The 23,758-nt window shown below is 38.3% G+C and overlaps 1 protein-coding gene across 1 annotated transcript in view; it reads left to right on the top strand.

The window, feature by feature from the left end:
* Window positions 1-23,758, top strand: part of MAN1A2 (mannosidase, alpha, class 1A, member 2) — a 76,200-nt gene that overhangs the window by 5,994 nt on the left and 46,448 nt on the right. Inside the window, exons 2-4 of the mRNA XM_004689599.2 lie at window positions 12,764-13,019; window positions 20,398-20,494; window positions 23,559-23,677. Coding sequence (XP_004689656.1) covers window positions 12,764-13,019; window positions 20,398-20,494; window positions 23,559-23,677 — 472 coding nt within the window. The remainder of the gene's footprint in view (window positions 1-12,763; window positions 13,020-20,397; window positions 20,495-23,558; window positions 23,678-23,758) is intronic.

Here is a 23,758-nt window from a genome sequence, read left to right as displayed (position 1 = left end):
TTTCTGTGGTATTTTGTATGCCCTCATGTTGAATTTCTCCTTTAGGAGGACAGGAAGGGAACAGTAGTGAGTGATGAATGTTTTCACATATTTAAGCCTTTATTAATCTTCACATCAGCTCTGTTAAGTCAGGTATTACCAACTCATTTTTAAAACTATGGATACTACAAAATTTAATCACATTAAATTTGAAAGTTGGCACCACGGAAGCTAAACATTCTGTAGATGAAATAAATAAGTAGTATGTGGTAAATATGAATTGATTAACTGGGCAAGTATTATGCTTATCAACTATCATTTGTACTATTACTTACTTTATAGGAATGTTTAACTTATGTTTTGTACTGACTATTATGCAGGAGTTAGAACAATTATTTTGCCCCTGTCATTTTCTGTAATTGCGCAAATTCAATTAGAAAAGCTATTTTGACAGCAGTTGAGTTTTTGCTGGAAAGTTTTTCCTAGTTAGAATATGGTAATAATGACGTCTGCACTGGAGGTATATTTACCAGTTGGGTGTTGGGATTTATCATGAAGAAAAAGCTCCTTCAAAGAGCATTCCTTTTGAAGTTTTATGTTGGAATTTTATTTGGTTCAAGGGATGGCATCATTGTATATTTTAAAGTACATAGGGCTCAGTATTAAAAGATAGTGGCTTAGTTTCAGCATTGTTCTTGTTAGAGTGTATTTAGATAAGCTGTTTAATTTATGCTTTACTTATGAAATGAGGGAATTGATTGAATCTTTAAAGATTCCTTCATCATGCATATGAAAAACAAGTAATTTTATGGAGTAGGGAACTGAAGAATGTACAGTAATTTAGTTCAAGTCATCGTAAATACTTTGAAAATAAAATGTATTCTACTAAATAGGAATTAGCAATGCCATTTTCATATGTAAAAATTAAGATTTAACAAGTCATTTTATAAATTACTATAATTCATTTATATATTATTGATTCTTTACATAGTGAAATTTTGACCAATTTAAGTAGTGATAAGAAATCAAATGCTGTCTTATATTTTCTTATTTGTCATAAATTTCAAAGTGTAATTTATTGAGTATTTTATGTTCCAGTCTGAAAGTATTAAGTCTGTTTATAGAAGTGTTTCCAGGTGATTTTTTTGAGCCCACTTCACCATTACATTTGTTAATTTGTTATCTACGACTGCAGGATAGATTCTGTAGAGTGCTTCAGACATCAGACCCTGGGAAGGTTCTTATTATTCATGATGTAAAATTTTCTTAAAGGCTATAATTTCCTAACAATAATATTGAGAAATATCATTCTAAGTATCTCCATATCTTCAAAAGGACTTTTAGGTCAAGTACTATAAATAGAACAAAGAAAAAAAGAAATAAATTGGCGATTACAGAGAATAATGTGTGTGTTGTTTTTCCTTTGACATCTTTGAAATTTACATATTGCAAAATCAATCTGTACTACTTATGCATATTTCCTGGCCTCGCCTTAGTGACACTGATGTCACCATTTAAAAACATTGGTCACATTAATTTTTTCAGCAAGTGCTTTTGAATAGTTATGTGCCAAGCAATATGCTAAGTATTGGAGGTTATTGGAAACTATTATAAAAGTTTTATTTTGACTTTGGACATTGCTGAAAAATGTCAATTGAAATATTAGTAGCATTCTTAAAGCATATTAATCATCTTTGGAGTCACATTATAGGGTGTTAGAGAGAGAGAGACCCCTTAACTTTCACCTTGGTGAGTCTCTAATGGATGCATTGAGGTCGTCGGTATTTTTAGGAGTTTGGATAAGTTATTGCTTTATCTTTCCTCCTTTTTGTTCTTTTCTAACATGCATTTATATTATATACGTATGCACTATGGGCATATGGATTGGGTTATCTGGAAATAAGGTGTAATGTTCTGAAGCTTTTTTCAGACAGGAGCTAGAAACTGGCATCTGAAAAAAGTATGCCTAGCCTTGTACTAAATTGAAATCTGGCACAATTGTACATATTTATATATCTAAAATCATTCATGTGTAGCTAGATATCATATATCATATTTGTAAGTTTATAATGTTTATGTGTTTACATGACTTCTTCAGTAACCTGGTGTAAGGTGGCAAGTAGGGTAAAGTGTATATATGTTATGAACAGAATAATAAGTAGAGACGATTTTCCTATTACTTGTGATGCCTTTAACGAACTTTCTCCTTGTTCACCTAGGTTTTTCCCCTCTCTTCTTAAAAATACTGGTAATAGCAATACTTAGAATGTGGTGAACATTGAGCAGTTTACTCTTTTTGTGTTTATACTGTTGGTGCGAGTGTGAACTAATAGAACTTTGTGAGAAACAAATTATTGTTTCAACTTTAAAAGTGCATATTCTTTGAACAGCTATTCTAGGTCTTATCCTTGAGAAATCCTCGCATCAGCACACAAAGATAATGTTCACCTTATGCCCTAAAGTTGCACCTTGACATCTCATAAGTGACCCAAATGCTTATCAATCGGGGACTAGTTAAATAAATAATACATCCCACTATATACAGAGTTCTCACTCCTTTTTTCCTTTTAATTCCCTATGGTTTTTCCAAAAGTGCCACACTATTTGGTTTCATCTTTTGATAAAAGTATGTTTTGATAGATGGTGTGAGTACTTTGTATCATGTGCTTTGAAAGAGTGTAAGCATTTTAAATCAAAGCCCTGATTTCAAAACCTAGCATTTTCTCAATTTTGTTGAAGGTTACCCAGGTAAAGCTGTACCCTGACTTGAATTTGTTGTTTTTAGTACATGGTTTTATACATCTGCAACAATGAGTGTTCATATCAATTATATCTATATAAATACATAATCAGATATTATTGTGCATGATTCTAAACATCCATCTCATTCTGTAAGTTTCATTTTTTTGTTCAACAATATGTTCAGTTGTATTATCCACTTAGGTATTCCATTGTATGATTAAATATCAATTTAAGTATTCCCCAATTGATACATTTAGGTTAATTTTGTGTTTTGCTGTGAAAACATTCTTACTCATGTACTGTTGCCTCATGTATTTTTCTGCAAGCTTAAAAGTAGTAGAATTATTGAATTGTATGGTATGTGTATCCTTAACTCTGAGCTTTGTTGCCAGTAGTTGCTGATGTGGTTGTATCGATTTGTATCCCTACTTGGCATCTTGCAAATCATGGCATTGTTAATTTAAAAATCTTTACCAGTCTGATTCCAGACTGATTTAGTTTTCATTGCTCTGACTTACTAGTGAGAAGAGTTTTCAAAATGTTTATTTTTTTTTTTGCATTTTTTGTTATTAATTTGGGTTTTGGATTTTTGTGTTGAGTCATTCACAGTACTTTTTTAATGCCAGATTTCTTTGGGTGGCACTCCTTTATCGTAATCATTTGAAGGAGTTATTTACAAATATTGGGTGAATACTTTGTTAGCTACATACATTATACTTCTTGGGTGCTTCAAATCTAGCTCCAACATCATGTACAAACTTAGTTAAAATGGGTCAAAGGCCTAATATAAGAACTAAAAACTGAAGAAATATGGGAGACAAACTTAATGACAGTGGATTCAGCAGATGACTTCTTGAATTTAACACTAAAAGGACAACAAAGGAAATAATAGATAAGTTATGTTCCATTAAAATTAAAATCTGTAAAGTCACCATTGGTTGCGGGACTGCAGGGCTTGGGGCTGAGGGCAGGGGCTCTCTTACTCTGACGGGGCGGCCATAGCAAAATGCCATAGATGAGGACTCAACACCATGAATTTATTTCTCAAAGTTTTGGGGTCTAGAAGGCCCAAGATTAGGGCCTCACAGGATTCAGATTCTGGGGAAAGCACTCATGTTGGCTTGCAGATGGCCTTCTTGCTACATCCTCACACATTTTTTTGTGCTTGAGGCAGGGGCAGGGGAGGATGGTGTGCCGGGGGAAGGATGGAGAGAGCGATTGATTGCTTTCTTCCTCTTATTATCGAGAAACTAATCCCATCCTGAAGGCCCCATCCTTAGGACCTGATCCAACCCCAATTTCTTCCCCAAAGCCAAATAGCATTTTGTTGGGGGTGAGAGTTTCAACATAGGAATTTTTAGGGCGATAACATTCAACACATGCATGTGAGGGACACAAACATTAGTTTAAGAGATAATGTCTGTGTGAGCATACAAACAAATAATAATAAGATGATCGCAGACAATAATATAATAAGAGGATCATAGACAAGACAGTTTGAAGGGACTAGTAGAGAGGGAGGGAGCATGTGAGCTAGTAATACAAACTAGAGAAACAGGGGGAGACGTTTCAAATCTAGAAATGGGAAAACAGCTCAGAGAAGTTAGCAGGAATAGGGCAAGGTGGCTGTAGCATTTGTTACCAGGTCTTCCTGTTTCAGGGGTAGGTAAAGGTGGGTATGTGGGTATGGTGCTGACAGTGACAATGGCAGCGTTGGCCCAGGGGCTCCAGTAAAGCCTGAATGAATAATGTTTTACTCCACAGGACATTAATGAAGAACTTAAAACATTTTTGAAAGGGACATTTTAAACTCATCTCGTTCTTGACAAATGACTTATAATGAGTTTTTGTTTTGAACTGGTGTTCATTTCTTATAATCAACATCTGTATTTTTAGTGTTGCCTCTTGCTTCCCTCCATTTATGGTAACTTTTTGATGGCTATAGATCATATTTTGAGAGAGGATCATTACAATAGTCAGGAATACTTCAACTTTTGATCTCATACTTTTTAAGCCAGTCACTAAGACAAAAAATGTTTCATAAAATATGAAGTTGAGGCCCTCCCTGGCTGCGCAGCGGGTTGGAGCACAGCACTGAGAAGCTAAAGCCACTTCCGCATGAGTTCCATCCCCGCCTGCCCCGGAGGAGACCACAGGGCGCGGCAGACCTCTCCTGACCCGCCTGCTGCTCCCCTCAGCAGGGTACTTTGTCGATCTGCCTGTTCTGCTCCCCACTCTGTCCCTGGTGAATCCTCTCACCCTCTGCATCTCCGGCCTGTACCCAGTTCTGTATGAATAAATAAATCTTTAAAAAAAAAAAAAAAGAAGTTGAAAGAGTGAAAGAGGGTTAGTGGACATGATAGTTTCTTTTTCTTTTGAATTATAGTCCATTTCAGTGTCTGACTGTAGAAGACCATGCTTTATTTTCTTTAGAAACTGTATATTGGGTTAGTAATTTTACTGTTTTTGATGGATTTTATGTATAAGGATTTATTATCTGTGTAAGCATTATCTGCACTTAGATTTTCATCTCAGGCTATAGGGAAACTTGAGGGAAAAGAATAAGATTGACAGAGTATTTTTTTTTACCTTCAAAATAAATGGTAAAAAATGTTTAAAAACAAGACATTGAGAAACATATAGCCACAGCCATCACACAAGTGAAATAGAAATGCACACAGCACTATTTTGTAGGGAAATGAAAAGTATAATCAGCATAAACAGTCAACTTGGAATAATACAGGATCTGAGATACCTGATGAGAATTAAATTGGCTGTCTGTGGTTATTCATTCATTAATGTAGTCATCGTATATTGAATGCCCTGTTTCAAATAGGGATATAAGAGAGTAAGAAACTCATAGGAAGAAAGTCAAATATGAAAATGAGGTTTGTAAATAAAGGGCTGTGGTAAGAATGGCATCAAGCATTGTGGCTGCATAAAACATCCCTCATTTTTATACCCCTCATGGCCAAAGGAAATGGGCATCCATCATGAACAAAAGTGTCTTTGCGAGTGCTCTGAGATTCCGCACTGTATACCAGTGAACCTAGGAAGAGTCTCACCCATCTGTATGGGTGCCTGCATCAGAAGGGAGGTAGACAGCCTTGGGTTCCCGAGCACCTAAACAAAATGAGATCTATAGCAAGCACATAAATGTGAAACTTCTGAGAGTTTACAATGAAAAAAGAATATCGAAGCTGGCTAGGGGAAGAAGCATATGACTATTAGGAAACCCTGATCAAGCTAACATTAGACTAATAAGAGGAAACACTACCAAAAGGTGAGGAGGAAATGATGTGGTCGAAATACTTAAAGATAAAAATTGCCAGTAAGAATCCTCTAGCCTACAAGGTTTTTGCTCTAATATGAGGGAGAAATTAAGGTCTTCTAGGAGCAATTTCTTGCAAACACTAGAGCCCCTCTCTAAGAAATGTTGAAAGTAGCTCATATGTAAAACAAAGAGTGGAATATACATAAGGAACTAAGCAAGTAAACAGACACAACCACACAATCTATGACAATGATAGCAACAGGTTTTTAAATCAACAATTACTCTAAATATAAATCAACTGAACCTACCAGTTAAAAGACAAGAGTGCCTGGTTGGATTAGAAGACAGATTCTAACCTGCTGTCTTCAGGAAATGCATCTAAACATAGGCTCGAAATAAAGGGGTGGAAAGGGGTGGAAAACAATCCTTCGAGCAATAGAACCCAAAGGATGACAGGGACAGCCATACTTACATCATCAGAAATAGATTTCCAGTTAAAAACGGTAAAAGGGATGGACACTACATGAGTTGACTTCAAGGGCATTATGCTAGTGAAATAAATTAGAGAAGGACAGATAGTATGTGATTTTATATGTGGACCCTACAAAAGCTGGACTCATAGAGTGAGAATGGTAGTTACCAGGAGGTGGGAGGCGAGGAAAATGAGACTTTGGATAAAAGCACCAACTTTCAGATAGAGCATCATTAAGATCTGGGGATCTGATGCATAACATGGTGGTAATTACTTAACAATATGGTATTATATATACTTTGTTGTGATTCTCCCATTTGTACTTTGTTTACTTATCTGGGTCAAATGAAGTGTCTTAGTTTTCTTTGTTTCTCTGCAGCTAGTTCAGTGTCCCTCACATTTTGTAAAAGTTGATTAATTATCATTGAGGTAAGCTGAAGTTAATTCAGTGACTGATTACTATTGATTTAACCTGGAATTACAATTCAAATGGCATCCTCCAAAACACATCAGGTTGACTTATCACAGCTATATATGTAAACAGAAAATTAATAGCCACATAGATGGCCTCTATGTGAGTCTTAAGAGTTAGTGAGTTTGTGTTGATTGCCCATGAGCTGCATTACTGAAAAGGGAGCCCTACAGAACTTGATGTCTTGTGTGAGCAGAGTGACCAAATTGGATTTGGTGTAGCAGCTTGAGGGTCAGTGGGTTTTTCCATGCTTCACTTGCCGGTTGCTCATTATTTTCTTGTAATGAGAAATAATTGGGCTTTTCGAATAATGTTGCAAATGGGTTTCCCTCTTATGGAATATGAAGCCCAAATTGAGAACTCAAATATAGTTTGGCTCTTACCTTTTTCGTCACTTGAAATGATAATTTTCAGAACATTCTTTGTACTTTACATGAGAGTGTTATTCTATACAGTATATTCATTTGCTATTGAGAAATATCTTAGTATTTGTGAAAAAACAAAATAGAAAATCCATAGTAATAGTTGACTTTGTTTTACCTCTTAGTCACCTCCGAGTTTAAAGAGTTCTTCCTTTATGTCCGTGAAGGAGTGATACTTCTTTTTGGAAGGTCTTAACTTCTTTTGGGCAGTTGCCACAATTTTGTTGAATACTGTTATTTCAGTATTTATCACTTAGTAACTACCCTGGTGTGTTCTTCAAGCCAACCTTGGCCTGTAATTGTGCATAAATAACTCTTTACATAGCTTCTTCACCTGTTTTCATTGTGGTTTCCTGGATCCTCTGGAATTTCCTTATAGTGCTGTTAAAATATACGATGTTTGAAGAGGTTATTTAATGTTTTACTTTGTCATTAAAAGCCATTGTATATAGGTCCTTGTCATTTATCTTTTAAAAGACAATGTGTTAGTCTGCACCGGGGCTTAGTGATTTAGTCTTAGAATTTGGAGATTAGTAGGAATCAGTTTAGTAAAACTCACTTATAATCGTTGAGAATATATTTATGTCAGAGTCTTCTTACAAGGTCTCATGTGTCTTAAATGTAAGTCAAAAAAACAGGGCGTAGCAATTTCAGTATTAAAATAATACAGGTGAATGTAAGGCATCGTAAACAATGGTATTACCATCTGAAGGAATAAATGCATCAACAGAGATTTGGATGTGTGGAGTACAGAAAGAGGGGACCCAGTGAGCAGGAAGGGGAGGAAATTAAGGAGTGTCTGCTGTGTGTTTTTTCCTATTCCTTGTTGTATTCCTATTTAAAATATTTTGCTGTATGTCCTTTGGGTTTTCTGTGCAGAAATATTACCTGTGACAGAATATTTTTTTAACTTTGTTTTTCTTATACTTTAATCTCATTTTTATCTTATTTTACTTTGCTGGCTAGGACATTCAGTGCAATCAAATAAAAGTTTGGGTAGTGAGCATCCTTGAATGTTTCCTTCATTTTGAAGGGAATGCTTCTGTACCTGCTTCTATTGAATGCTTTATACAAATTTTCTTTAGTAATAGGTAAACTATGTGGGTAGGATTTTCAGATGTTAAACTCTTCTCATTTCTGGAATAAGTACAGTTATGATGAATTCTTTCCATTTTTTAAATATTGGTGAGTACCTTTGCTAATACTTCAATAAAAGAGTCTGTTCATGAATGTGCTTATTAGCCTATGACTGTTTTCTGTAGTAATCATTCATTCTGCTTTGGACATTTTGAATTGGAAGTATTTGGCAGTCAATGAAAAATTTTATGTGGTGTTAGAAACTGGGTCTTGAATACTTAGTAACCTGGTAAAGGCTGACCATATGAATTTTGATATAATGGCTAAGAAAACATGTTGGGTGATGTTGAATAGGAAAAGTATTATAAAACAAGAATGGAAGTAAGGACAAATACATTTTCGAATGCAGAGATGATGATCAAGTCAAGGCTTGTGGGAAAGGCAAGTGTGAAGAAGAGAATTTCAGAGCAGCGTAGTTGCCGCTTTTCATTGTGGCGGGTGGTGGAGCGAGGTGAGCAGCGAGGTTAAGGCAGGTGGCAGCAGCAGTAGTCTGAGCAGGTACGCTGGGAAGAGGGAGCAGAGGGTGCCGGTGAAGGGTGAAGGTGACGCTGGGCGGAGTTTGGGTTTTTGAAGACCTTTATTTTGTTGGTGAAGACTAAAGGTCTAGGAAAGAGGAAGAGAGTAACTACAAAGGGCAGCTCTCTGGAAATCTACCGAAACCGTTACTAATCTAGATGTCAGTGTATTTTTTAACATTTACTTACATATTCTCAAAAAGATAGAAATAAAGGGATGATGACTAGATTAGCCAGGAATGATGGAAAGGAGGGGAGGTTAACTTGAGGGAACAACATGAGTTACTTGCCCAGATGCTGCTCTTGTTCCACTGTATAGGGAAGCAGATAGATTGCAAGACGTCACTGGGTGTGGCCTTCGTCCTTGAGGACACAAGTATGGAGGAGGAGGGTGAAGAGGGTAGGGAGGAAGGAAACTGAAGGACTTGTCTGCGCTCAGATTCACTCAGAGCAGTCTTGTGGGCTGGCGGAGACTCTGTATGCGCAGACACTCGGCTCATGTTATGCAGCGCAGGACAGTGGCGGTCTTCCGTGGGCCTCTTGGCCGCACGGTTGGAGGCACATGCCTCTGGGTGAGGACATGCCAAGGGGCTTGTCACTGACGAGTTAGGGCAGTGTTGTCGGACATCTCTGTTGCAGAGCTTCGTGAGCCTTTAAAATACCTGTGTGCATTGTCAAGTTCCAGAGAAGCAGACGTGGAACTTGTGGTGACCCTTGTTCCTTGCCTGACCTTTTAGACCTCATGAGCTCTAGCATGTGACCTGTCATACTACCGGTTAGAGGTTCATTGGCACGTGAAGCTGCTTTCCATGGCGATGGCTGTGCGCTGCTCTGCCCCGTCGAGTGCTGGTGCCATCCGTGATGCTCACTGCTTGGACTTAGAAACGGAAGCTGTGGCGGCTCCTTCTAGGGTTATCAGGACAGAAACTGCCTCTGTAGGATCAATGCTCTCTGACATGACTCTTCTTTGGGGGTGATCCCCGCCCTGTGTCCTGATTGCAAGCTTGTTTGGTCAGCGAGTGAGCGGGGGAAATTCTCAGCTGGAAGTGATAGGAAGTGACAGAAGTGAGACCTGGCAGCCGGCAGTTGACGGCGCTGGCGGCGGCTGAGGACCTGCAGGTGTTTTGCTTCTTTCATGTCCTCCCCAACAGCGGAAGCCCCCAACATTTGGAGACAGGAGTAGGTGGTGGCCAGGTTTGGTCTTCGTAGCTAAACGGGCCTTTTTGCAAATGATCCAGTAGTCCTCTGTTCTCTCTGTGTGAAGTTAGGGCTATGGGTCCCCTTCAAAGGCATCTGGAAAGATTTGATTGTCACAGCCTGTGGTATCTTTCAGCTCCCTTGGTTGGGAGGTGAAGTGTCATTGGAGGGCTGTTGAGTACTCTGTCTGCCGGGTCCTACCCACCAAGCCTTCATTCAGCGCCTGGTGGGGAGAGGCGGCCCTGGCCAGCGGGGATCTCCCTGACAGACCCGCCTGCAGTTTCTCTGAGAGGCACTCAGAGGCCTCCCTGGCCTCCCTGGCCCTATTTCTCCCACACTCAGCCTTCGCGGCCCCGTGAGGTCTCCTCACCCCAGAGGCCTTGGGTGTTCCCACATCTCTGGTTTTGCTCCCTACTCTTCTCGCCCCTGTGTTTCTCATCAGCCCCTTCTTGTAGCTCAGTGATTTTTTTTTAAAACTTGGCATTTTATTTTTGATATTAAACTTTACATTGATATTTTTCTTGTTTGGCTTACATTTCTATGATTTTTAACACATGCACACATTTGTGTAACCATCACTAAAAGTAGGTTACGTAGCAGTGCTGTTATTCCGAAAACGCCTGTCATTCCCTTAACCTCTCCTCTACAGCACTGCTGGCCGATCTGTTCATCACCCGTCATTTTGTCTTTTTGAGAATAGCGTGTCAAAGGAATCATGTAGAATAAAACCTTTTGAGACCGACTTCTTTCACTCACATAATAACTTTGCAATTCATTCAACTTGTGTCTATTAATTTTTTTATTACTGAATAATGTTCCATATGTGTTTCATATCACAGCATAAAGACTGGTTTAAGCCCATATTTGTTGAAGGACATCTAGATTGTTTCCAGTTTTTATTCTGATTATGAGAAAAGCTGGCTATAAACATCTGTGAATAGGGTTTTATTTTCCAATTTTTTTTTTATTGTAGCATGATGCTCCTAAAAGATGGTTTATTATTCCCCCTTTGGGTGTCCAGCACAGGGGGTGCTCAGCACCATCACCATACACCTCTCTAGAGCTCTGTAAAACTCTGCACCCATTAGACAGGAACTCCTGACTCCTCCTCCTCCCTCAGGCTTTGGAAAACACATTTCTGATTTCTCTTTCTATGATTTTTTTTTTTAAGATTTATTTATTTGTGCATACAGAACTGGGGTACAGGCCAGAGGCTCAGGGGCAGTGAGAGGCTTCACCAGAGAGAGTGGAGAACAGAACAGACAGATCGACGAAGTACACTGCTGAGGGGAGCCGCGGGCGGGTCAGGAGAGGTCTGCCACGACATGTGGTCACCTCCGGGGCAGGCAGGAATCGAACTCATGCGCAAGTGGCTTTAGATTCTCAGTGCTGTGCTTTAACCCGCTGCGCCACCAGGGAGGGCCATCTCTTTCAATGATTTTTAACTACTCTAAATATATCCTAGAAGTGGGACCAACCACATCGTCTTTGTGATAGGCTGGTGTAACAGTTTTTGTGTGAAGACAAGCAGTATTTTCTTTGAGATAAATGAAGTTGGGTAAGTGCACCTGCTGGATTCTATTATGGTTTCATGTTTTGGTTTTTAAGAAACTACTAACCTTCCAGAATGATTGTACCATTTTGCATTCCCACTAACATGTTCTAAGTCCAGCTGTGTGCAGTTTGATTTAAGTCTCTGGAGAGATGACTCTGGTCACTATTGGGTTAGATGTTCTCCCTTGGAGTGGTCATTGTGGGCCGATGGGGAAAATAAATCACCACTTCTGTATTCATCCTTGTGAGGTGGGGTGGAAGTAGAGAGAACATTAGATTCTCAGAAGTGGGGCTGAGTCGAGAACCAAGGAGGCGTGGACTGCATTAGCAGTTTCTAAACTGGTGTGTGCACAGCTGTCACCTGGGAAGTTTGAAGTAATGCAAGTTCATGGGTTGCATACAGACCTACTGAATTGGAGTTCACATATTTTACAAGAGCTGAAGAGTTACAGGTAATCATGGGCACAGAACCACTGTACCTATGGTAAACTCGGCGGCATTTCTAAAACTTAAGGGTCAGAAGAATATTGTGACACATGAAAGGTTTTCCATCCTCTCATCTTTTCCACTTATTTCTCATTGACCCAGTGTGTCTGTACTTGTCCCTTCTCAGCTACTTAATTTTACTTCTAACTTTTCTCCCCGAACTAGCTTCTTACTGGCCTCTCTTTCATTAGCTTGTTCAGCCCTATGTTCCTGACAACTGCCTTCTCTGTTTGCTCTGGCTCTGAAAGTGCGACTCCCTCCCCAGGCTCCTGCTTCTCTGCGGTGAGGAGCCAGCCAGTTCTTCAGCGCCCAGGCTTGCTGTCCTCTCATCAAGTCGCGCTGGTCATGTTCCTGCGGAAGACGGTGCCGAGACTCATAGAGCGTTCACACCTGTAGTGCAGGAATACAAATTGCTCTCAGGGTTTCTGGTAGAAAAGTTGAATTTTAGGTTAGAAGATTTAAGTTTTTGAGGACCATTCTTACTAGTTTTTTTTTTTTTTCCTCCTCTTCCAGGGATGAAGAAGAGCGTTTGAGAAATAAAATTCGAGCTGATCATGAGAAGGCTCTGGAAGAAGCAAAAGAAAAATTAAAAAAGTCGAGAGAGGAAATCCGAGCAGAAATTCAAACAGAGAAAAGTAAGGTACTCCAGGAAATGAAGACGAAAGAGAAAAAGCCACTGCCTCCAGTCCCTGTACCAAACCTCATAGGAATAAATGGTGGGGACCCAGAAGATAATGACATAAGAAAGAAAAGGGAAAAAATTAAAGAGGTAATAGACACGCTGCAGACTGTGTCCGGACATGTACTGGGGTGTGTGGGTACATTAGTCACACACGCAGATACACTAGAGGTGTTGTCTCTGAGTCACAGTTGTAGTTCTTTTTCTAAGTTGGCAGTAAGAGCTAGAACTCTTTTTTTTTTAGTTTGGATTATAGTGTAATTATTGGACCCTTAAAATTTACTGTGGCGTTTGGATGGTCACATTACTCACCATATGACCAGAGAGCTTTTGATATTCGATGTTTTATAAATAATTTAGAATAGTGCCATAAATAATTTATCTTTGAATAAGAAATCTCTCCAGTGCTTAGTTACAAGGGACTTGGCGAGACATTCCACGATCTCATAAACATGATTCTGAGCAGTTCGCTTTGTGTCTGCCGTCTCTGAAGGACCCTGTCACGCCCTCGTGTGGTGAGGACACCTTCCCTCCAGAGAGCGTGAGTGGATTCAAGAGTGGAAGGCTGATGTCAGAGTTTTTTTTAAATTTGTTGAGCTTCAGAAGTCTTCCAGTTTGTTATTCTAGGACCGCATGGAGAGAAGGCGAACCAGAGGGTAGAAACATCTAGTGAATATTTTAGTTAAACTTGGTTAATTAGTACTCTTGCTCATTCTGGGTGAGACTGCAGTTCCAACTGTCTGGGAAAGTTAGGATTTTGTCAGTAATCGCATCAACGGTATTTCAGAGAGCATGTCTAGCATGAAAAAAGATAGTAAACTTACTTCAAATAATCCTATCTATTTGGACATATTTCTAGTTATGAATATGGACAACTTAGCAGATATTTTAAGCTTGTTCTTATGAATCGTTGCAAGGCCTTGACCTTGATGAAATGAAAATAGAAATGTATTCTTATTTCACCTTATCTTTGGCGTCTGTTTTATGTTCAGGCTGCTTAAGGCATTGTACTTGGACAGTGTTCGGGATTAATAGATTTTTCTTAAGATTCCTCGCTTTTTTGGTAAGATGGCACTAGAATTTATTGAAATGTATATAATGTATAAGATAACATTATGTAAACATTTAGAAGACCCAGAACTACTCACAGCTCAGATATCTGGTAGAAACACTCACAGAACCCAGAGAAGCTATTGTTTTCTGTTGAGGTTTATTACAGCAAAAATATAAGATTAAAATCACTAATAGGAAAGGCACATACGACAGAACCCAGGAGAGACCAGGCACAAGCTTCTGGTGGTTCTCTTCAGTGAAGTTCTCTGAACAGTGTAGTTGCTTTGCATATCAGCAGTACCTGGCAAATGTGTAGAAATTATTACTATGCGGGAAGTTTACCTGAGGCTTGATATCCTAGGCTTTTACTGGGAGTCAGTATATAGACTTGGCTAATGTTCTCCAACTCCTCCAGAGTGCAAACTGGTATGACATGGTCTAAGGCATCGCCTGCTGCATCCCCCACTGTCCCCGGTAAATCATTGTTACCAAAAGCTGTCGGAAGTAGTCTAAAACTTTAGGTAAACAAAGATAATCTAAACAGGTGGAATGGTGAAGGCTTAGAGGTTATTTCCCGGAACATGGCATTGGCGAGACCTGTCTTTGGGATGTGGAGGGCTGGGACAACCCAGGCCTGGAGTTAGCCCCTGTGCAGTTCCTGTTAAGGAGGCAGGCTCAGTTAGTAAGTCTTGGTCATTCACTGGCAGTCTTTATCTGGTAAGTACTTCATTCTTAAGTGAAAAGAGAACATTTGAGAACATTTTTCACATAATAGAACAAAACGGGGAAGAAAGGATATAGAAATAACACAGGGAACAGGAAAAATATATAAAGAATTAACATCTTTGCAGTGACAAAAATTCAATTCATGAAATGAGAATAGTAAGTTACAAAAAGGGAACATTTACAGTATGAGAAATAACGCTTAGAAATTACTAATATGAGGGCCCTCCCAGGTGGTGCAGCGGGTTGGAGCACAGCACAGAGAGGCTTAAGCTACTTCCGCATGAGTTCAATCCCCGCCTGCCCCGGGGGAGGTCCACTTGTCGAGGCAGACCTCTCCTGACCCGCCCGCTGCTCCCCTCAGCAGTGTACTTCATCGGTCTGCCTGTTCTGCACCCCGTTCTGTCTCTGGTGAATCCTCTCACCCTCCGCATCTCTGGCCTGTACCCCAGTTGTGTACAAATAAATAAATCTTAAAAAAAGAAATTACTAATATGGTAGAAGTTAAAAATTGAATAGAAGAATTGAAAGGTAAAATTGAATAGAAGTCTGAGGACAAAAAGATTGAGAAAAACGCTAAGATCAATCCAGAATATCCAACAAGTGATTAGATGTCCAACAGGAAAAATAGAGGAGAAGAAGTCAGAGAAAAATTAAGGAAAATCAGCTAAAACTAAAAGATGGGAGATTCCAGATTGAAATGACCTGCGAGGCACAGTAAACAGAGAAGGCCCAACTGAAATGTGAGGAAAGTAGTGGTTAAAGAAAAGATCCTAAATACCTAAGAAATAAGAAAATAAAATGATTCCATGCGGAAGATTGGGAGTGTATTCATGGGATCAGTATATCAGATTCTTCAACAACAATATTAGAAACTAGGAAAGTGTGGAGCAGAGGCTTAGAAATATTTCAGATCGTATTGTCAGTCAGATCTGAGGGCAAAGATCTTGTTAGACACTTTCTCAGCTTTCTGCTGGAGAACATATTTCAGTACCAAAATAGTAAGAATTGCTAAAGAATTGTGGAAACATGGGACCTGTTACAGAGAGAGCCACAGGCATCTTCGGGAATGTGATGGGAGTCGGCATTTTGCTGTGCTTCAGGCTGGCCATGGAGAGGTCCAGGCACAGCAGGAGGGTGGAGGGCGTTAGGACGCCCACCTCAGTGTATAGGATGGACTGACAGTTTGTTGGATGTGGTTGGCAATCTTAAGATAGTTTTGAAAATCAAGTATTTTTTACATTAAAAATTATGCTAACAGGACCTCCCTGGTGGCGCAGGGGTTAAAGTCTGAGTGCTATCGAGTTACTGCCAGCAACTGTGGCACAGTTCCTTCAGTCCAGGGAGTGACCCACAGGGCACAGCAGACCTCTCTCGTCTCCTTGCAGTACCCTCTGCAGTGTGTTTCAGTAGACTCACCTGTTCTGCTCCCACTGTCTATGGTTAGGCCTCTCATCTCCCACCCCCTCTATACCCCAGTTCTTGTATGCATACATGAATATAAATAAATCTTAAAAAACATACAATTAAAAAATAAGCCCTGGTGGCGCAGCGGGTTAAAGCACAGCACTGAGAAGCTAAAGCCACTTTCGCATGAGTTCGATCCCCGTCTGCCCCGGAGGAGATCCACATGGCGTGGCAGACCTCTCCTGACCTGCCCGCTGCTCCCCTCAGCAGTGTACTGCGTTTATCTGCCTGTTCTGCTCCCCACTCTGTCTCTGGTGAATCCTCTCACCCTCCGCATCTGTGGCCTGTACCCCAATTCTATATGAATAAATAAATAAATCTAAAAAAAAAAACAAAAAAAACTAAGCAAACAAATTCAAACCCTATACCAGCAGTTAATAGCAGAGAAAACAAAAGTTGAACAAATACTGTAATAATTATAAGAAAAATATATTGTTAATTATATTGGGAGGATGTGAGCCAGGAATATGTATAGGGAAGTAAAAGTGAAGGTAAGTCGACAGTGGCTGTGTGAGTTAAATTATCTTAACTCCCAGGAGAATGTAGTGCATATTTTAAAAATATTTTTTTAAAAAAATCAAGAGACAGTACTATATATTTAGAAATACAGTAGTAAAGAGATGAAACAGTTGAAAGAATTTAAGTAATTCCCTCATGAGAGTGGAAATTGCCAGTGGGGGAGATATGGCAACCTATTTGACTGTTTTAAAATTCAACTTTATTGTGTCACTTATTAATATATAAAACAGTGTACCTGTTTTAAGAATACAGCTTAAAGTTTTGACAGGTGTGCATACCTGTGTCACGGCAACTGTGACTAAGATGTGACTATTCCATAGTGTCACAACGGTTTTCTCGTGCCCTTCTCCGTTCAATCCACCCCTCTCCTTGCTCCCAGACGACTTCTGTGTTTAGTCACTCTGGGTTAGATGGGTCTCTTCTCAGGTTTCAGTCAAGAGGAACCTTTAGGTATGTGGTATTTTGTGTCTGGACCTTTGCTCAGCAGGTTTTTGAGATTCACTTATGTACACTGTTGCATACAGCTGACTTTTCTTGGTAGTCCATTAAGTAAATACAAACCATGGTTTATTTCATTCATTCGCTGATTAAATATTGTCAACATTTGTTCTGGTTTGGGACTCTTAGGAATAGAGTTGCCGTGAATCACTTTTGTGTAAGTGTTAGTGTGTGCACATTTTAGATTTAGTTTGACATCTCAGTCTGTGATCTGTTGTGAGTTCACTTTTTTTGTTATGTGAAATAAGAGTTGTGCTTCTTTTTTTTTACCAGTAGGATGTTATAGTTGATCCAGCGTCTTGTTGAAAAGGGCTTTTTCCTGATGAGTAATTTGGTACTTTTGATCATATCAATTGACATGATTAATAGATACTGAGTCTCTTTCTGGATTCATGCCTGTTCTTTGTATCTGCCTATCTTTACTGCTAATATGACATGTTGATTACTGTAAACTCAAGTTTTGAAATCAGGTAACTTCAATTTTTTAAAAACTAGTTTTGCCACTTTAATGTCTTCTGCCACTCTAGAATTAGTTTTTCTAGAACATAAAAGGTTGATGGGATTTTCTTTGGGATCTCATTGAATTTAGAGATGGATTGGGAAGAATTGTTAGCTTAATAACATTCATCCTTCCATTCTAATATGCACATTACATCTTCCCAATTATTTAGGTATCCTTTAATTTATAAGTCATAGGATTTAGTTCTTTTACATAGTTATATGATGCTTATTTTTAAGTATTTTATGTTTTTGAAGCTGATGTAAATGATTTTACATTTTTCTTAAAAATTAATTTGTTGTTTTTTAAAAAAGATTGATTTATTTATGCATACAGAACTGGGGTACAGGCCAGAGGTGTGGGCGCAGTGAGACAGAGTGGGGAGCAGGATAGGCAGGTCAGTAGTACACTGCTGAGGAGAGCAGTGGGTGGGTCAGGGAGAGGTCTGCCGTACCATGTGGGTCACCTCTGGGGTGGGGATCGAACTCATGCTGAAGTGGCTTTAGCTTCTTAATGCTGTGCTTTAACCAACTGTGCCACCAGGGAGGGCCCTAATTTGTTGATTTTTAATTGAGGTAACATTGGGGTATCCCCATCAGGTATTACCACCCTAGGGCACTCACCACCAACTGCCGATACTCCACTAGCTCAGACCATGTGCCTTCCTTCTTTCCTCCTTGTTTTTAATCTCCAACCTTTACCTCTTGGTGTGTTAGTTCTGTAGTTAGCTATCAAGGGCTCGTTACTCAGTTTGTCTTTATCTAACTATTAATTTAGTTACTTTATATTCTACATGGTAGTGACACCATCTGGAATTATGAATGGATCATGGCGATGCGATGTGTGTACACAAAAGAGTTCTACTCAGTGATTAAAGAAAAAGATGAATTCATGCTTTATGCAGCAACATGGTTGGAGCTTGAAAGGATAATGTTAAATAAAGATGTTAAAGAAGAAGAAAGATAAAACTGGATGAAATTGTTTTTTAATTAGCTGTTGTTCACTACTAGCATATGGAAATGTTTGGTTTAGTTTGCTGAACTTGTATTCCATTACTTTGGTACAGTCATTTATTACTTCTAGTGGAGTTTTTCTTTTGCAGATTATATGGAATTTTCTTTTTACAAATAATTAAGTCTTCTGTGAATAGAGTTACTTTTTTCATTTTTATGACTTATATTTTTCTTGTCTTATTGAACTGGCCGGGACTTCTAGAACATAGGTGAAATGATGAGAATGGACATACCTGATTTGCTTTCAACTTTAGGGATTAAGCATCTAGTCTTTTATTAATTCTAATGTTAGTTGTGTTTTTGAAGATTACTTTTTTTAAGATTGAGGATGTGTCCTTGTACTTATAGTCTCCTGATTTTTTATCATGACTGGGTGGTTCACTTTGTCAAATGCTTTATCTGCAACTATTCATATAAAAATGATTGTGTTATCCCCTCCCTCCTCCTTTACCTCAGTGTTAATGTGGTAGATTATATTAATTGGCTTTTGAATATTAAGTCAGCCTTATATTCCAGGGCTAAACTGTACTTGGTCATTGTGTAGTGACCTTTTCACGTAGTACTCATTTTTTAAAAGTACTTTTACTCTCAAAAAATCCGTGGTTTTAAGATTTAGTATTCTTTTATTTCCTTGTAATACCTTTCGCTGGTTTTGGTGTCTTGAGTATTGCTGGTTGTAAAACAAAAACACATTGAGAAATGTTTTAAGAATAGTATACTATTGAATGAAAAGTTTTTTGATATGCTATAATATACTAATAACTAATTCAGCTGATATGTAAGTAATACTCTGCTGTTGTGTAATTGAAAAAACTCCTTGAGTTGTAAGAAACTGATTTCAAACTAATGGATATAAAAATATTTGTTAGATTAGTGGTTCTAAACTAGGGCTTCACGTTTGACTAAATTCAAATGTTCTGTAAATACTGTCAATAACATGCATCTTCTTTCTTTTTGTTACCTGGTTTTTCTCTGTTGGGGTTTTAGTAACTATTGTTTTCAAGATTCATTATGGTAAAGTGAAAGCCTCTCTGTAATCTAGTGTCTGCATAAATGGACTTGATTATTGCTACTTGAATTCACCGGTTCCCATCATTTTGTCTAGGCCAGTGGTTGGCAAGATACAATCTAAGAGTCAAATTTGCCTGTTGCTAGTTAAAAAATAATAATAGTCAAGTTTAATTATACCAGAGCCATACTGATTTGTTTATATATATTTTTTAAGGCTGTTTTGGTTTATAGTAGCAGTTATATATTTGCTACAGAGGCCATATATACTACAAAGTCTAAACTACAGAGTTTACTCATCTTTGGTCTAAAGGTAAGGGATTCTCTGTGAGCTTGGGTTAATTGGCTGCAGAATCAGATTCCCTCCGAATGTCAGCTCTGTCATAATCACAGAGAGAGAAGGGGAACTATTCCCAAGGGACTGGCAGTTTCTGAAATAAAGGGATACCAAACAGACACCTTTATCCCCAGTAAAAGAACTTGTTAATCATACACAATTTTTTCTGTTGTGTACACAAAGGTTAAACTTGGGCATGTATGTCACACTTGTTAACAACACTGTTTACAGTGTTCGACAGAAATAGACTATTGTAAGAGATACAGGTAGGACATAGTAATGAATCCCTAAATTACATCAGATATACAGGTATGTTAGTAATGTAAGTTGATGGATTTTCATTTTTCTCAGATGATGAAACATGCGTGGGATAATTACAGGATATACGGATGGGGCCATAATGAGCTCAGACCTATTGCCAGGAAAGGACACTCCACTAATATATTTGGTAAGTTTTCTTTTTCTAATTACTATTTCCATTTTTCTACTTCCACTTATAAAGCAGAAGATATTTTTTTAAATACTTTCTAAAGCCTGAGGATTATGTACTTTTTCATTTCAAATTTAAGTCAAGATTTAGTTATAATTGCTTTGTACTAACAAATACATGGTAGCTTTTCTGTTTATACATACATATGTTTGTGATGTAGATAACTATTTTGAAGCCTTTTGGCATTTTTCTTCCTTATTATTATTATTATTATTATTGTTTTTGATATTCAGAAAGTTGGTAACTGCTTGCAGTTTTCACCCTTCAGTGCTGTCGGCTCTAAAATTCACACCTGATAGAGGATGAGGTGAAGAGCAGGGGACTCTAGTGGGCTGTAGGTCTAGGTCTGAGAAACCACTGACTTCACTCTGACTTTCTACTTCTCTTTAATGCAGTCCTTTTAAAAATTCTCGATTTAAAAGAATTAACGTACAACTGTTGCTTAGCTCAAATAACGTTCTTCAGAATTCCTGTTGTTATTCCTCAGCCCTTTTAAATGCTTCTTGCTGTGAGGGTATTTTTTTTCTTCTTCAATGAACAGATACATATAAATGTCCAATCTGTATAAAATTTGGTACAAAATCTTGTTTTTCTTCTTTCCCCTGCCCCCCCGACATCATCCCTTATACTACTTTACCCTTTTCTCACTCTCCTATCCCTATTAATCTCAGGTGCTTCTTTTGTATATTGCTACTTTTTGTATATTGCTTTGTTGAATTATGTCTTTGTCATTTTAATTGCTTAGCTATAAAGGTTAATTAGACTGAAATTTCCTGCACACAGTACCATCTGAGCTGAGACACTGGGGTGCAAGCGAAAGCCAGAGAAGCAAGAGTTGACATGCATGTGTTCAGTTAGAAGCCAGACATGACTGCTGAACTCTGTGGCAGAAGTCAGGTTCATGACATGCTGGAACTTTTAGTCCTTGGCTCTTGAGATTTCATCAGCATGGAGTTGGGAATTGGGTTCAGAAAGGCATCAGAGGGTAGAGTGCATTCATAAAGTCATTTATTGGTCAGGGGTTTCTTATTCTTCTAACAGTTATACTTACTGATAAGTTGAAACAATTATATGGAGTGCATAAATGTGATCTAAGTTAAGGATAGTAATTTTAAGAACAAATCTGTATAAATTTTTTTTTAAAAAGATTTATTTATGCATACAAGAACTGGGCACAGGCCAGAGGTGCTAGGGGATGAAAGGTTTCCCCAGAGACAGAATGGGGTGCACAACAGGTAGATTGACTGAGATACACTGTCGAGGGGAGCAATGGGTGAGACAGGAGAGGTCTGCTGCGCCCTGTGGGTCACCCCCCCTGGCCAGGGATCAAGCTTATGCTGCAGTGGCTGTGGATTGCTTCATAGTATTGTGCTTTAACTCATTGCACCAAAGAGGGCCCAAATCTATATAGTTTTAACTTATACAGAAGAAGGCACTTTACGTAAGAAAAAAGGGAATGGTAAAAAAGGTGAGGAATAGAAGATTAAGTAAATGAAAAACTTGAACTAAGTAGTGCTGAATGCTGACTGTTTAATATCAACTATTTATTACGAACTAAGTAGTGCTGAATGCTGACTGTTTAATATCAACTATTTATTACTAAATAACTTGCTGATAAGGGAAAGCTGAGATTAATGCTTACCTTGGTAGCCTGTCAGAGAGAGAAAGGACAAAATTGAGATATTTATTGATATTTTAAGTCTGCTTAGGGTGGACCTTTCAGTTGGGGGAGTGATTGGTTTGATAACAATTATGCCGTATTAGTTTAGGGTTAGTAAGTGGAGAATTTGAAGCTAGGGGTTCAAATCATCATTTGTTTTTTTATGTTGAAGAGTCGATGGGTTTTTGAGGAAGTTGTTGGGATGAACATAAGTATATTAAAGTAAAATTATTTTACAGCTTTTGTTTTTCTGGACAAGAGTCTCCTGGTAAAGTCATCTTGGTGAAGATAGTGTTATAATAGGATAATTGTAAATTCATGTCAATGTAGATAGAAAGTTGTGTGGATAATTTTCATTCTCAAAAGATGGAAATAATAATTGTATTCTTGCATTTAAGGAGAACTTTTACGTTTTTTGTTACTTTTTTAGCATACCACTAAATTTGTTTTGCTAATATTTTGCTTGGGGTTTTTATAGTTGCATTCATTAGTAAGATTGACTTGTTTTCTTGACACATGTTTACAGTATCAAACTAATTTAGTTACTTGTAGGCTTTGTGAAATTAGTTGCTTCCTCCCTGAAACATTTCCTTGAAGGTTATTTTTCTTGAGGCCTCCCTGTGGCCGCAGGGTTAAGTCTCAGTGCTATGACCACTGTGGCTTGATTTGACCCCCCACCAGGGAGCTGACCCACATGGCATAGCAGACCTCTCCTGTCTTGCCCAGCTGCTCTCCTTAGCAATGTATTTCAGTAAATACATTGCTCTGTTCCCCACTCTGTCTCTGGGGAATCCTCTAACCCCTGCACCTCTGGCCTGTACCCCAGTTCTTCTATGCAATAAATAAATAAGTCTTTTTTTTAAAAAAAGATTATCTGTCTTGAAGATGGGTAGATATTACTGTTTTGACTTTTCCTTCTGGCATTGTGTTTTATGACTTCTTTCTTCCGTGTGAATTACCTGCTTCGTGATTATGAAGGATTGTTACAGTTTTTGTTTCATGATGGCTATCCGTGCTTGCTGTCTTATGATTTGACTAATCATCTTGAAGCACTCCTATTTCTTGAATTAATCTTCATTTTCTTAAACCTGTTTTAGTAGATAGATATCTTATTATGTGACCAGGAAGAAAGTTAACTACAATTGTAGTTTACCTTTGTATTTGTTATCAATGTGTCATTTTAAGGAAAATATATTAAACTTGAAAATAGAGTAAAGTATAAAATTTATTGTATGGAAAAGTTGGGTATTCTTTTTGGTCCTTATACCACTGCTTTGGTTTACTTTCTATAGACAAAACATTGAAAAAGACCTTATAGGAAGAGCATCTGTTTAATAAATTTTTTTCCCTTCCCAAACATAGGAAGTTCACAAATGGGTGCTACAATAGTAGATGCTTTGGATACCCTTTACATCATGGGCCTTCATGATGAATTCCGAGATGGGCAGAAATGGATTGAAGACAACCTTGACTTCAGTGTGGTGAGTATAAGTGATTATCTTTATGATCAACTATGGAAAGATAACAGTTTATGGCCATAATAGTTTTGACTGTTATGCTAA

This window comes from Condylura cristata, unplaced genomic scaffold (assembly GCF_000260355.1).
Source record: "Condylura cristata isolate star-nosed mole 26May11 unplaced genomic scaffold, ConCri1.0 scaffold00026, whole genome shotgun sequence".
In the NCBI taxonomy this organism is placed as follows: Eukaryota; Metazoa; Chordata; class Mammalia; order Eulipotyphla; family Talpidae; genus Condylura; species Condylura cristata.
This window is presented reverse-complemented; position numbering and strand designations above follow the sequence as displayed.